The following is a 15553-nucleotide window of genomic DNA, read 5'->3' on the forward strand; positions in this document are numbered from 1 at the left end:
CCACTCCAGGTGTGCAGCATCAGACTCTCTCTTACTGGCTGAGGGGAGCACAAGCCCTCTGGATTTGTGGAAGGGCAGGGCATGGCGGCCATCTCAGTGTTGTCACCTGCCAATGGAAATTATCATAACGCACTTGGAGTCTTTTTTGGTGGGTTCTGGCCTGGTGACAAGTGCAAGCTACTTTACTCCTTATGGATCTTGAAAAACCAAAGCTTCAATGGCTGTACCTGTCAGTCACTGACTTCTGGTGATGTCGCTTGAAGAGCAGGCTCCACATAAGTCTTGAAGATAAACCCGTGTCCTATGTTTTTAAGTTGTTGGCTAAGGGTCCAAAGTCAAAACTTGTAGTACCTCCTCCAGAAAGCCTTTTCTGGCACCCAGTCAACTCTAAGTTCTTTCTTTCCACTCCCCAATTCCTTGGTATTCTAACTCTAAGTCCTTTCAGTTCATTGCCCACTTAGGGCTTAAGAGGAAAGTCGCTCTAAAACATGGCGAGCATTCCATAAAAAACTGCAAGTAACTGCATCACAATGCCAGTTGGTGTAATTTTTAGAGCCAATGAGAACAATCCCATTTTTCTGAAAAAGACTACTGATCTTTGAGATTTGAGAATGCAGCTGGCTCTCGATTTTATTTCTCCCTGGCAAAGGGAATAATGATGGCCCGGCAAATCTTTTTTTTTTTTTTTAAAGATTTATTTATTTATTTATTCCTGATAGAGAGAGAGAGAGAGAAAAGCAGGCTCTATGCGGGGAGCCCGACATGGGACTCGATCCCGGGACTCCAGGATTGCACCCTGGGCCAAAGGCAGGAGCTAAACCACTGAGCCACCCAGGGATCCCCAGTGGCCCGGCAAATCTATGGGGAAGAGCGCGTGTGCGTGTTCTGCTTCGGCTTTTCCCAGATGTCAGTTACTGAAGGTTTAAGGCACAAATCCCCCGCCTGTTTTTCCTCAGTAGCTGTCTGCGTTCAAAGAGGCATTGGGAAGGCAGGTGGGACAGCTCACACATGGACATCCCGCGTGCATCCGTGTGCATTTAATTCAGATCCAGACCTCATTTGATAGCAACTTTAACGCATTGGAAGAGATGAGAAATTGGGCTGTGAGTTTTATCTGGATTCGTGGGCACAGTATCAGCAAGATTAGCGGTGCCTTTGCCGAGGGCTGGTAATGCCTATTAAATACCTGCCACAGGTGCCGCATGGGAAATGAGAGGCCCAGGGCACCTGTGAGTCTGCGGGGTCGATTCTCATCTGGGGAGAGCAGCCTCCTGGGCAGTGATTGAAGTGTCCAGCAGGGGGCTGGCATTCTCTGTAAGTCGCCCTGGTTCCTCTGCAGAGCCTCAGCTCCGCAGAGCTGCCGTTTGCTGGTTAAGTCGGTGACGTGCAGAGCATCCTGCCTATAGGATTTGAGGCTTTCTCGGTGCAGTTTTTTTTCTACCCACTTTAAACCTTCAGGTTCTAACTATCAGGAAAGATAGGAAATGCCGTGTGAAAATAGCCGGCTAAAAGTTCTTAGTAAACTGCAGCCAGGGAGACTCAGACTAGAATGGGGGTAGAAAGAGTTGCTACAGGGTGGGTTTAATTCTAAGCCCTTTCCGGCTGACTTTTTTGTTGTTTTGTTGTTAACTTAGTGAATTTAGCTATGTATCGCATCGGTCAGGTGAAGACCAGAGCAGCACCAGCATCAAAATAGCGCCAGACCTCTCTGAATGCCATAGTATTATACGTACTCAGAGTATTTTTGTTAAAGAAGATCAAGAGCCCAGCATAGATTTTTATCCTCATTTTCACCCAACTACAAAATCAAAGTTAAGCAACAGCATCTAAGAGCACTTTTTAGGTGGGAAAGAACCTAGAGGATGGCTCTGAATGATTGTTTGCTTTTGAACTTGGAAGTGGACCACTTTTTGCACTGCAACGTCTCCAATCACAGTGCAGATGTCCCCATGAACGACGACTGGTTCCACCCAGGGATCTTCTATGTCATCCCTGCCATCTACGGGGTCATCATTCTGATAGGCCTCATCGGCAACATCACCCTGATCAAGATCTTCTGTACAGTGAAGGCCATGAGAAACGTGCCGAACCTGTTCATCTCCAGTCTGGCCTTGGGAGATCTGCTCCTCCTGGTAACATGCGCCCCCGTGGACGCCAGCAGGTACCTGGCTGACAGATGGCTATTTGGCAGGATTGGCTGCAAACTGATCCCCTTTATACAGCTCACCTCCGTGGGGGTGTCTGTCTTCACCCTCACGGCTCTCTCGGCGGACAGGTAAGTTCTGGAGGAAAGTCCCATTCTCTCTAGGGTGGTAGTAGACCCCTTGGTAAATGAGCCACCAGCTTGGGGCAGATGGAGCTGTTTGCACCAGAAGTTTTACTCAAACACAGATTCCCTTCCAGGCACGTTTTTCTTCTGGGAATTACTTCTTGAGTTTGACGTATTGGTTTAAGTAAGAAAACGGAGTGGGTGATGGGATGAAAGGGGACAAATGAGAAAAAAAAAAAATCTCTGAGCATAAGATTGACGTGTATTTTCTGGAGACAGATCGATTTAGCATTGCTTTTTCCTAACTTCTCCCTCCCTGCAAGATTAATTGACTGGTGAGAAAAAAAATATCACACCTGGAGTTTACACCCCAGGCAAATGTTTCTTAGAACCAATTCCAAGTCTTCAGACAACAGAAAAGTCCCACTGAATTTCTTCCTCAAAATATTCTTTCAGAAATAAACAAGACGAGAAAATAAGCAGCATCTCCTTGAAGTTTATTTTTCTCAGGCCATTTAACTTTTCTCACAGCTGATTTTGTATTTGGCTCTGTGTAACCAGAGAGCTGGTTTTTCTAAGTGTCTCTTCAGTGAAATCAAGCATTGCTTGGATTTTTTTTTTCTTTCCTCGAGAAAGTTCCATTCAAGTTTGATTTTGAATTTTAATATCTTTATTGATGTACTTCCATATACAGTGCCTTTGGGGGTTTTTGGTGGGGGGAGGGAGTCCGGCGTTTTATTCTGGGAAATTCTCGTATTTGTGAACTGCATTTCCTGTGTGAACATGTTGCTTAAAAATTCATTTATTCTGTCTTAAAAATTCATATTCCTTCTTTGAACATTTACCAAGCATCTATTATGTAAGAAAACACTTGCTTGAAGGAGCCAGTCAGAAAATATCTGCAGGTTGTTCACACACACACAATGCTGCCTATATCATATACTTCTGAGCTCTAGTAACTTGATGTAGCAGTGGATAGATTCCAGAAGCATCGTGGAGGATATGGTCAAATTAAGAAAAACTGGAACAATGAACCAGAGACTATAAGTTTGTTTGTTTTTTAAAGATTTTATTTATTTATTCATGAGAGACAGACAGAGAGAGAGAGAGAGGCAGAGACACAGGCAGAGGGAGAAACAGGCCCCATGCAGGGAGCCCGACGCGGGACTCGATCCTAGGACTCTAGGATCATGCCCTGGGCCGAAGGCAGGTGCTAAATGGCTGAGCCACCCTGGGATCCCCTATAAATTTTTATCTTAAAATGCACTGTATGTTATGCTGTTAAAGATACATAAGGATTTGACAGTGTACCAGGAAGGGCATTGAAGCAGCTCTTGAAAGTTTATACTCTGAAGAAAATGTCCCACATTTTAATACATATGGTGGTGGATTTTCATTTTATAGAGGAACAAACAGTCCCCAGGTGATCTGGCTTTGTCAAGTAATAGACAAATAAAGATAGTGTTATCAGTATTTGTAGACATGTGTTTATACTTAGCTGCCTGAAGTACACTGTTCATTTTCAAAGATGGAAAAATAATAGCCTGGAGACAAGGTTTGCACATCGTACCGGCCGGCCAGGGTTTCTCTCACCTCCAGCTTGCTCTAACCTGGACATTAGCCCACCAGGTACTAGTGGCCACGGGCGGTTTCCCGTGTTGATCCAGGACAGGCAACTGTGGGGCTGGCACAAAGTCCGTGGCTCATTACTAATGACCAAAGGCATCTCAGGAAGGAGGCTAGTTTTCCTGATGGGAAGATAAGAGTTTGGATTCCGGGTTGGGGGTGCAGTGGTATTGAGGGTGTTGACCTTCTTCTTGGGGTGGGGGGGGGGCAGAGAGGAGAGCGAGGGTGTGGAATATAAAGATGCAGCTGCAGGGGACTCCTTCCAGAGTTGCAGAGTAGACCAAATTCCCCATCAGCAGAAAGACTCTTTCAAAAGCCGGGTTACAGCCTTTGGCAGCTCTGGTGTGTTCTCAGCAAGTTTCTAGTTACTGTGTGTCCTTCCCTACTATTAGCTCCCATGTAACTAACTTTTCACGCTTTGCTAAGGCTTCAAAGGGCTGATGGATCTCCTGAATCATAGGTAGTGCATCTAACCAATTTTGACAAGAATAAGTATTGAGCTAATTAAATAATAGAAAACTGTACTTATCTCTTTATCTCATTTGTTTTAAAAAGATTTTATGTATTTATTCATAGAGACACACACACAGAGAGAGAGAGAGAGAGAGGCAGAGACACAGGCAGAGGGAGAAGCAGGCCCCACATGAGGAGCCCGACGTGGGACTCAATCCCTGGTCTCCAGGATCACGCCCTGGGCTGAAGGTGGCGCTAAACCGCTGAGCCACCCCGGCTGCCCTCTTTATCTCATTTGTAAAAAGATTTTTTTTTTATTTGAGGGAGAGCAAGAGAGCACAAGCAGCGGGAGCAGCAGAAGGAGAAGGAGAAGCAGACTCCCCACTGAGTGGGGAGTCCCCGACGCGGGGCTCAATCCCAGGACCCTGGGATCATGACCTGGGCCAAAGGCAGCCGCTTAACTGACTGAGCCACCCCGGCGCCCCTATTTATCTCATTTTAAAAAGCTATTGTTGTCCTATAATAACCTCATGAGTTATAATAACCCTCATGGTAGGGCAAATACCCACACATTCTATCTATATTTTTTTTCTCAATAAGGTATGATCTAGGTACAGGAAAGTGAACAAGTGTAGAGCTCAATATATTTTTACTTATGTCTTCATAACAACATAACCACCACCCAGATGGAGATAGAGAATAGTTCCAGCACCCCAGGAGTTTCTTTTAGGCCTCGTTCCAGTTAATATCCACTCTCACAGAGAGGCAATCACTGTTCTGAGTTCAATTAACGTAGATTATTTTTGCCAGTTCTTTAATCTCATATTAAGGGAATCACATTTCTTATGCTTATCATGTCTGTGAGAGTCATCTATGTTGGTGCACATAGGAAAGGTTTGTTCTTTTTAATTCTTTTTTTTTTTTAAGATTTTATTTATTTATTCATGAGAGACACACAGAGAGAGGGAGGCAGAGACACAGGCCGAGGGAGAAGCAGGCTCCATGCAGGGAGCCCGACGTGGGACTCGATCCCGGGTCTCCAGGATCACACCCCAGGCTGAAGGCGGCACTAAACCGCTAAGCCACCCGGGCTGCCCTGTTCTTTTTAATTCTTATGCAGTATTTCAGTGTATGAACATACCCCAGTTTATGTATCCATTCTAATACTGATGGACATTGGGTTGTTTCCAGTTTAGGGTTTCTGATAACCTACTCTGGATATTCTTATTCATGCCTTTTAGGGGAGCATACATGTTTATTTCTCTTGTGTTTAAGCCTGGGAATGGAATCCCTAGATCACAGGGGGCATATATTTAGTAAAGATCATCAAAGAGTTTTCTAAAGTGCTAGTCTGTATTTGACAGATTGGTAAAAGGATGAACCAGAAGACCCTTCAGACTGGATGATCATCACAAACCAATGGGGAGCTCAAAAACTCTACAGCTTCTTAGCCCCTATCCAAAATCTCCTGAATCAGGGTTTCTGAGGTGGAAATGGCATAGTGATAATTATCCATCCCTGCCCTCTGTGGTTCACCAGCGATGCCAGGACTCATCCCCATCTCCCTTCTGCAGTCCTCCTTTCCCCAGGGCGAACCTGAGTCTTTGTTAATATGAAAGGAGTAATGGTTTTCTGGAAAAGTGTATACTGCTGCACTGTGTCAGAGAGAAACTTCAAGGCAGTCCCAGAAACCAGAATTCTGGGTTGCACACATCTGACCAATTGCAGACTTGCATTCAAGCCCCTTCACACTTGGTCCCTGGAGCCCTCTCCTTTCATGCCTTCTTCCCCTTAGGCACGCACTGATGTCCTCGTCCGTGGTGGTCATTCTGACAGGTTCCTGGCTCTGCTTCCTTGCTTATGCTGTCCTGCCCACTCTCCAGAACGCTTTCTCCTTTCCAGCATAGAAGACTCTACTCCCCATGTGATGCATGGGCTTGGAATGGGCATTGATGGTCCTCCATTTTAGGCTTTTGCTGCCATTACTGCCCATTTAAGGGAGTTGGATGAAATCACTTAACTCTCTGGCCTTAGTTGAATCATCTATAAAGTAATAGAGTTGAGCTAGATTATTTCTAAGGTCCCTCCAAAAAAAAATTTTTTTTTAGTCTGTCATCTTGCCTATCATTCTGAATATGGTTCAAACTTCCTCCTTAAAGCCCTAAGTTGGACCATTCTAGCCCCAAGTTCCTAATCCTCCCCTAAACATAAAGCTTATTATCTGAGACATGAATTATCTTTGACTTCTCTCATCTTGCTCTTTTGAAGTATTTCACTCATTTGTCTATTTTTGGCCTCTGGTACATTCATTGTATTAACTTTTCAAGTAGATTATTAAGCATGCTGAGAGCAGAGATTTCTTATATATTCTCATATCTCCCACAGTGCTTCATGTGGTTCCTTGGACCAAATGGGTGATCAATAAATATTGATTAATTAAAATTATGGTTAATTAATGCATACTTTTCTTTTTTCAATTTTTTAAAGATTTATTTATTTATTGAGAGAGAGAGAGGCTGCATACTTTTCTTCTCATTCTTTTTCTTCTCCTTTTTCAGAATTCATCTGAAAGCATACTCTAAAATGTTTCATACAGTCACCAGCTTCTTATCTCTTCCTTTCTGTTAAGCTCTCACTGTTTGAGTAAATAAAAGAAAAACCTTTCTTTCTGAATCTGTAAATAGATTCAGGGGATGAATAGATGGGTGGATGGATGGATAGATGAAATGATAGGTAGATAGTGAGTGGATGGGCAGGTGCACAGTGTTCTACTTTTTAGGTACTGGTCGTTCCTACTAGATGCCCATTTTTGTACCAGGTGCCTCTGTATTATGTAAATGGAGTTTAAGACTGGAATTGGGGGGATCCCTGGGTGGCTCAGTGGTTTAGCGCCTGCCTTCAGCTCAGGGCGTGGTCCTGGAGTCCCAGGATCAAGTCCCACATCGGGCTCCCTGCATGGAGCCCGCTTCTCCCTCTGCCCTCTGCCTGTGTCTCTGCCTCTCTCTCTGTGTGTCTCTCATGAATAAATAAATAAAATCTAAAAAAAAAAAAAAAGACTGGAATTGGGCCCTCCACAGAAGAAGGGATAAGGAGAGGTTTGTTTTTGTTTTTTTTTTTTCCCAGTAAATGTGAAGTTTAAAGCTAGGTGTAATGTTGACAGCATATAATGCCCAGGTTATATTGTGCCTGCTTCAGTATCATTATTCAGTGCTATTTCTGCTAGAATGGAGCTGGCATCATGAATCCTAAAGGTAGACATATACAGGAGTTCCACTGTAATTGTGATCCTTCATTGACTCCATGGAAAAGACTAATTCGTACGTTTTCCCCTCCCTTGTGATTTGGAATGTGAAAAAAAACAGGAAAGAGTTGCATTTATGCAAACTTCTTGAAGTATAGACTGTTTGAATTCATTGCAAGGAATTTATAAGATAATGTAGTTTTGGCCTTTCCTGACATCTCAAGCTGCATGGTCCACCATCTTAGCACTAACCAAATAAAACTAAAAATTCAGCTCCCTAGTCACACCAGCCACATGTCAAAGGCTCAGTAGGCACATGACTCTACTGGACAGTGAATGTACAGAACATTTCCATCATTGCAGAGAGTTCTATTAGACAGAAGAGAGTTTGCTCTCCATCTTGGGGTCCAAATCTCTTTTCCAAGATCCACGTTAATTGATCTCATTGAGGGTATCAGGAATTCCTCACATAGGCAAATATCAAATGCCTCCTAGTGGCGTGGGCTGTTCCTGTCTGTCAAATATCTTCTCGTAGAAGATACCCGAAAATGAAGAGGGAAGAAACCAGGCAGCCCAGTACAATTACCAGCCACAGGTTTGAGGAATTTGGGCGCCCCACTGATGGAGGTTTTGAGACCTGAAAAATACATGTGTGGTTCACTTTCCAGGTCTGCATTATGAACTCGCTCTGATCCTTCCATTCTCTTTTGCCAGGCCCTCTTCCATCTGCCATTCTATCATTCTATCTTCCTATCCCAAGGCTTGCCAGAACAAACACTGTTTAGCTAAACTCTTTTTTATCTTTTAAGAGAGAGAGAGAGAGAGAGCACAAGTATGCGATCGGAGTGGGGGACAGGAAGGGGCAGAGGGAGAGGGAGAGAATCTTAAGCAGGCTCCACACTCAGTGCAGAGCCCAACAACTCAGGGCTCGATCCCACAACCCTGAGATCATGACCTGAGCAGAAATCAAGGGTCAGATGCTTAACCGAATGAGCCACCCAGGCGCCCCTCTAGCTAAACTCTTCTCATTGCTTCCACATGTGCCTTCTGACTTCTCCCCTCTCTGACTTCATTTCCCTCTCCTTAATAGCTGGGTTCTATTCCCTCCATCTATCCAAATCCTATGAATCCTTCAAGGCACAGTCCAGATCCCTTCTCTTCTATGAAGCATTCCCTGATCTTTTGCTTTTGCTGATTTTCCCCTTTCTCAAGATGTTTTTGCCTGTATTGTCTATGAAATACCAAATCTGTCCCGCATCATATTACTGGGTCCTTTGTACAATATACTTTCTACTTCCTTAATCATACGGGAAGATCCATGGGGTCTGTGCCTTCTACGACACCAGGCTCACCTAGTGAGAGGACAGTAACCACAGCTTGGTTGATGTTTGAGCAGTGACAAGTAGAAGTCATCTTAAAGTTCAAGCCCTTCTTTGACAGAGACCAACGATGGAATTTGGCCTTGTCAATTCAGAGTACAGTCAGACCATAATCCTGCTTTCCTCATTCTAAGTCCTAGTTCCTTCAGGGGAACTGGAAACATTTCTTCAGAAACCATCAAGATACAGAGTCTGATTCCATTTCCCTTCCCTGGAAAGTGGAAGCTACTGATCCTAAACCCTGCTGTTCTGAGGTAGGATAACCTGAGTAACTCCAAGGTGGTGCCCTTCTAAGGGGATCACCCCAGTGATTCCCAAGGCTCCTCTAATGTTCTAAAGCCCAGCTTCATTGATTCCAAGGAGACTGGCCCTTCACATGAGAGAAGACAATTTAATTTCTTATAAATCATCTTTTCCAGAATATCCCTCTGTTGGAGGAGTTTACATGAGCCACCAATTCATAACTTCTCTATAGTATGATTTTTCTGAAGCATACTGCCTCTCTAGAAGGAAGCTCAACTCGTGTTTCCCCATGGTGATGGATCTGCCACGGCTGTTGGCAGACTCTGGAGTGCCCAGGGGGCAGTGGAAGTGGGGTTTCCCAGCAAGGCTCTTTCAACCAAAGTGCTGTGGAGAGAAGGTCAGAAAAGCATTTTGACCTTGTCTCTCACATACTATCTTTTAAAGTGTTAGACTTTTGTGTGATTAATTATAATTTCTGACAATATGCACGGAGGCAAAAGAAAAAAAAAAACACTAACTTGATCATGAAATATACTGCATAGCCTGAAAGGGCTTCTTGGTGAGGTTTTTTGAACTGTGCTTGCCAATAATATCCTTTGAAAATAGACTAAATTAGCAGTTTTGCACTTGTAAATCCTCCTGGTGTGTACAGTTTGCGTGAATTCTCTCAATTAAAACACATGTTTTGCAGAATAAAAGAAAAAAAATTTCTCCATTCCTCTCTTTCTACCTCCCAGTAATGGAACAAGGGATTTTGTTTCTTACAGTCATCTTTGAAATTCTGTTGATTAGTATCTGATATTTGCTGCTACTTGAAATGATCTGATTTGCCGAGGAAACTCTTAAGAAGCTGCAGTTCATTTTACACATTAAATATCACTTTCTATAGGGGCGCCTGGGTGGCTCAGTCAGTTAAGAGTCTGACTCTTGATTTAGGTTCAGGTCATGATCTCAGGGTCGTGAGATTGAGCCCCATGTTGGGCTCTTGGCTGGGTGTGGAGCCTGCTTAAGATTCTCTCTCTCCCTCTGCCCCTGCCCTAAAAATAAATATCACTTTCTATAGGAGGTCTTTATTGGCTATTCAGTCTAAAGGAATGACCCACACTATTCCATCATCCAGTTTCTTTTTTCAGGTTGATTGAGGTATAACTTACATATAGTAAACTTCTGGGTGTACATTTCTCAGAACTGTGTCAAACTTATCCAGTATGTAACCACCACTATAGTCTGGATGTAGAACATTTCTATCACCCCCCGATACTATCATGTCCTTATGTAGTCTGTCCCCTTCCTCCACCCTCAACTCCTAGAAACCACTGATCTTTTCCAAAATATCATATGAATGACACTATGCAGTATATAGTTGTTTAAGTCTGGCTTCTTTCAACTCATGTTGTTGTATCTATCAGGAGCCCATTCCTTTTTTTTGCTGAGTAGTATTCCACTGCGTGGATAGACCAGTTTGTTTATCCCTTCTTCAGTCAGTGGGCATTAGGGTTGTTTTGGGGTTTGGGTGATTTGAATAAAGTTGTCATAAACATTCACATAGGGTTTTGTATGAAGGTATGTCTTCATTCCTCTTTGGTAAATATCACCCAGTATTATTTTCTTGAGAATTATTTTGTTCATCTATTTGCTTGTTTACTATCTGTCTTCAACCACTAAAAATATAACCCTCCCAAAATGGGAGGCTATCTCATTCATTAGCATATTCTCTGAGACTAAAACCATCCCTAACCTGTAGGAGAGGCTTGATAAGTGTTTGTTGAATACATGACTGGATGGAAACATGAAAGAAGGAGTTAAAAAAATGAGTAAATTCTGGTAGATTCTACTAAGAGAGCCTGGAAGGCTGGATTATGGTTTGTGAATCATGTTCATCTCCTTTGATGGTTAACAGAATGATTGCAGTAGTCATCCCAACTGTAGATGACAAGACCTTATCCAGGTTTTATGGGAACTATTTGGAGAATGCTTTTTAATGGAAAAACAAGTAAAATTATGAATGCAAAGTTAGGTAGAGACATGAATGTTTTGAAAGATTAAGAAATATATTAAATTTAGAAATCACAACTTAAATAAGTTGATAAATTCTACAAACATCACAAAGTCCAGAAAAATAACATAGTAACTATTAATTAACTGCCTGACACATGTCCGTCACACTTGTTTTCTTAAATATTTTGGCTTCATCCTCGTTTGTCTCCTCTTAAAATGACTATGGTTTGGTGATAGTCTTTTCTATAGTGAAATTAGAAAGCCTTGTCAGATTTGTGGCATGGCTGATTAAAATTGGCCTATTATTAAGGAAAGGTTAGAAAAATTTCGGGATCCCTGGGTGGCTCAGCAGTGTAGCGCCTGCCTTCGGCCCAGGGCGTGATCCTGGAGTCCTGGGATCAAGTCCCACATTGGGCTCCCTGCATGGACCCTGCTTCTCCCTCTGCCTGTGTCTCTGCCTTGCTCTCTCTCTCTCTCTGTGTGTGTGTGTGTGTGTCTCATAAATTAATAAATAAAATATTTTTTAAAAGATTTTTTAAAATTTCTTTCAGCTCCATAATGCATTACTGGTTATATCATATATGTTTAGGATTATTATAAAATGTTTAAGGTTATTTGAGAAAGCCACTATCAATTTTTTTTCCTATATGAGCTATACAATTTCACAATTTTTGAAGCTTTATGCCTTGAGTGAACTTAAGTACTCATTAAATTGATGACGTCCACTAACCTGCGCCATGGATGTCTTTGCATTATGAGTTTTAAGCTTTCCTTATCAATGTTGGTGTTTTGTGAGTATGCATAACATGAGTCATTTTATACAAATGTCTTTCCCCTTTATAATCTGGCTACAGGTTTCTGTTCTATAAACACAGACACTCTGATAAACTTGACTTTGCTGATATATTTGGATTTAAATCTATCACATTATTATTTGGTCATTATTGGTTTCACCTGTCTCCTTATCCTTTCTCCCATCCTTCTTGCCTTCCTTTTTTTTTTTTTTTAAGATTTTATTTATTTATTTATTCATGAGAAACACAGAGAGAGAGGCAGAGACATAGGCAGAGGGAGAAGCAGACTCCCCGTGGGGAACCCAATGCGGGATGCAATCCCAGTACCCCAGGATCATGATCTGAGCCGAGTGCAGACACTCAACCACTGAGCCACCCAGGTGCCCCTCTTCTTGCCTTCTTTTAATTAGTGAATGTTTTAATTATTCTAAACCTCCCCATGAGTTTAATTATATGAGCTCTTCTGAGTATTCTTTTAAGGGCTACCCTAGAGTTTACAACATGTATCCTTGACTTATTAGAATTTGCTATAAATTAGTACTTTCCCATCTCCCAGACAATCCAAGGATTGCAATGCAAGGACACTTTTATTTTAATTACTTTATTTTAACTCTTTCCTGCCTTTTCAGGGAGGGGGGCTACTGTTATTTTACATTTTAATTCTCTGTATTTTAAAACTCACAACTCATTATGTTTCTTGTTTTTACATACTTTACAGTCACTCACATATTTACCTTTAGATTTAAATTTATTCCTGTATTTACCTTTTATGTTGTTCTCTATTTCTTCCTGCAACTCTGACTTCATTTTGCTTCTGTCCAAAGAATGCCCTTCACTATTTCATTTAGTGTAAATCTAGTGGGGATACATTTTCTGGTTTTGAGTGTATGAAAATGCCTTCATTTGATGGAATTTGGGGGAGGATATTTTCACTGCATATAGAATTCTAAGCCAGCAGTTCTGATCTTTCACACTTTGAAGTTGCCATTTATTGTACTCTGACTTACACTATGATGACAGATGTCAGTTTTGTTGTTGCCTCTCTAAAATTATTGAGTTGTCTCTGACTGATTTTAAGATTTTTTCTTTATCTTTGGTTTTCAGCAGCATTACTATTATGCACTTGGCTGTGGTTTTCTTTGTATTTTTCCTGCTTGAGATTCATAGCTTTTCTTAAATCTGTGGTTGTAAATTTTAACCGGTCTTGTCAAGTTCTCAACCACTGCAACTTTAAATATTGCTTCTCTCCAAGTCTTTTTTTCCTCTCCTTTCTTATACTGTCCACATATCAACAGAATACTACAGATTAACATAAGCTTTTTGAGTTTTCTTCCTCCTTTGCTTGTTTTTGCTTTTATTGAGGCAGAAAATTTCATCCTTGGGTCACGCCTCTGTTACTAGGAACCATTTTAAACACAATCTCATTTCACCAAGACCCATAAATTCCCTGCTCCTTTTGTTGTGTTTTCCATCCTTTTTTCTCACTGAACTACACTCAGGCCATTTTCAGCTCACTAATCCTCTCTTCAGCTGTGTCTAGTCTTTCCATCTGGTTCCATCTTGTCATAAAATTTCTTGAATTAGTCCCAATATATTTTAAAATCCCTCTCTGATAATCTAACATGCGGAACCTCTATAAGCTGGTTTCTATTATAGATTTTCTTCTCTTGTATTTTGGCCATTTTATTTTGCCCCCTGGTGTATGAGGCAATTTTGTTTGACTACCTGATTTTATATGAAGAATTGTAAATAATTTGAGGCTCTGAGTGTTACCATCTTCCAGAAAAGATTAGCTCTTGCTTCTTACAGATAATTAGCAGGGGGTAGTATATCTGACCCAATCAGGGACTGAGCAGATTGGAGACTGGGCTTTGGTCGTTTTGAGAAATAGTTCACTCCTCCTACTAGGGTGTCTCCCTTTGGGAATCTGAACTGAAAGCCTGGGATGTTTGCCTGGCCTCCTCTCCTTGGTGGGCCTTAAACTCTATTTATTGTCCTCCTTCCTCCTAAAACTTCTAGAAGCTTTGCTCAGCTTTATTTCTCTGTTGCTGCTCGAAACTTGGTAAATGCCTTAAGGGAAAATGGTACTGAATAACACTGTCGTCTCTTTCACTTCCCTTCTCTCCAGGATTTTGGCCCCTCAAATCCTTACTGCCTTGGTATTTCTCTGATGTTTTCAAAGAGATTTTCTAACTTTTCATTTTAGGAGAGTTACTCAGCAACTAGCTGGTTTGCCATTATCAGAAGTGGAAAATCCCATCCCACCTCTCTTAAAGACCTGGGTCTGCTGCCCTAGAAGCTATCCATATCCCAGTTCCTCTGAAGAAGAGTACAGAACTCCCTAGTTAGACCTGGGGGATCAGCATTCATAGCCTCACATTATCTCAGGAGTTTCGATTCAGAGAAGTGAGCTCTGGCTAACTTCAAAGTGAGTAAGTCAGGAGTCTCAGCTGAGGCCTGCAGCAGTGGACACTGCCAAATATTGTAGGTACATCAAAGCCTCTGGGATCTTTCAACTAAGCCAGGACTCTTAGCCCCAATAAGCAAGAGCTAGAGCCAGCATTTAGTTATGCAGTGATTGATAACAGCTAAAATTTTGTGGGAAGGAAAGAGCCAAAATGTTCCTGATGTACATTTCTTTAAACTTCACTTCTTTATTACTTTTTTCCTTTTTTTTTTTTTTGTATTGTACTCAGACCAGTTGGCCAGTGGGAATAGCTACAGGTAACATAGGAAAGAAGCAGGAAGAAAATGCGAAGTGCATCACATAAAAATTTATTTCCAGTGTGAGAAGAACTTATTGTAACAATAATAATATGTCCATGTGACTCACTTATTTCTTTACATTGTCTACATATAAATAGAATGACTACAGGTCAACCTCAAGCTTTTCAAGGTTTCTTTTTTCCCTTTGGTGCTGTTTTTTGTTTGTTTTGTTTTGTTATTGGCAGTTTCATACCAGGGTCAGGCCTCTGTTATGAGAGATATGTTAAACATAATTTTAAAAAGTACAAAATTATGTAAAAACAATCCACAGTGGTTTCTCCATGAGAGCATACGGGAAATGCTTATTTCTTTTTAAATAAATAGCAATCAAAACAGATTTTTAAGAACTTCAGTATTTTCTTTTCCTCTTCCACTTTTTTTTTTTTAAGATTTATTTGTTGGAGAGAGAGAGCACGTGCATGTGCGCATGTGCTTGAGCAGGGAGGGTGCAGAGGGAGAGAGAGAGGAGCAGTCTTCTTGCTGAACACAGAGCCCATGGGACTCGATCCCACGACCCTGAGATCATGACCTGAGCCAAAATTAAGAGTCGGGTGCTCAACTGACTGAACCACCCAGGCATCCCTTCCCTTCCACTTTAAATGATTGGAAACACCACAGAAGAACAGAAAAATCAGAATTTGGCATCTTTTCTTTCCTAGGTTGTCAGCAGAGTTGAAACTGAAGGTTAAAATGATGGTTTGAGGAAAACATGTACTACAGGATGAAGATAAGTATAGTAAATATTTAGTTTCAAGCATTCTTTACTGGTGCTTTAAAAAGACCT

The 15553-nt window shown here is 41.7% G+C and overlaps 1 protein-coding gene across 3 annotated transcripts in view; it reads left to right on the forward strand.

The window, feature by feature from the left end:
• The first annotated feature begins 1497 nt into the window (after window positions 1-1497).
• The window catches only part of GRPR (gastrin releasing peptide receptor), a 36626-nt gene continuing 22570 nt past the window's right edge, over window positions 1498-15553 (forward strand). For all 3 annotated transcript variants that reach the window (XM_041740172.1, XM_041740170.1, XM_041740171.1), the window contains exon 1: window positions 1498-2275. In XM_041740172.1, coding sequence (XP_041596106.1) covers window positions 1863-2275 — 413 coding nt within the window. In that variant the 5' untranslated portion in view covers window positions 1498-1862. The remainder of the gene's footprint in view (window positions 2276-15553) is intronic.

The sequence above is a fragment of the Vulpes lagopus genome, chromosome X (assembly GCF_018345385.1).
Source record: "Vulpes lagopus strain Blue_001 chromosome X, ASM1834538v1, whole genome shotgun sequence".
NCBI classification, from domain to species: domain Eukaryota; kingdom Metazoa; phylum Chordata; class Mammalia; order Carnivora; family Canidae; genus Vulpes; species Vulpes lagopus.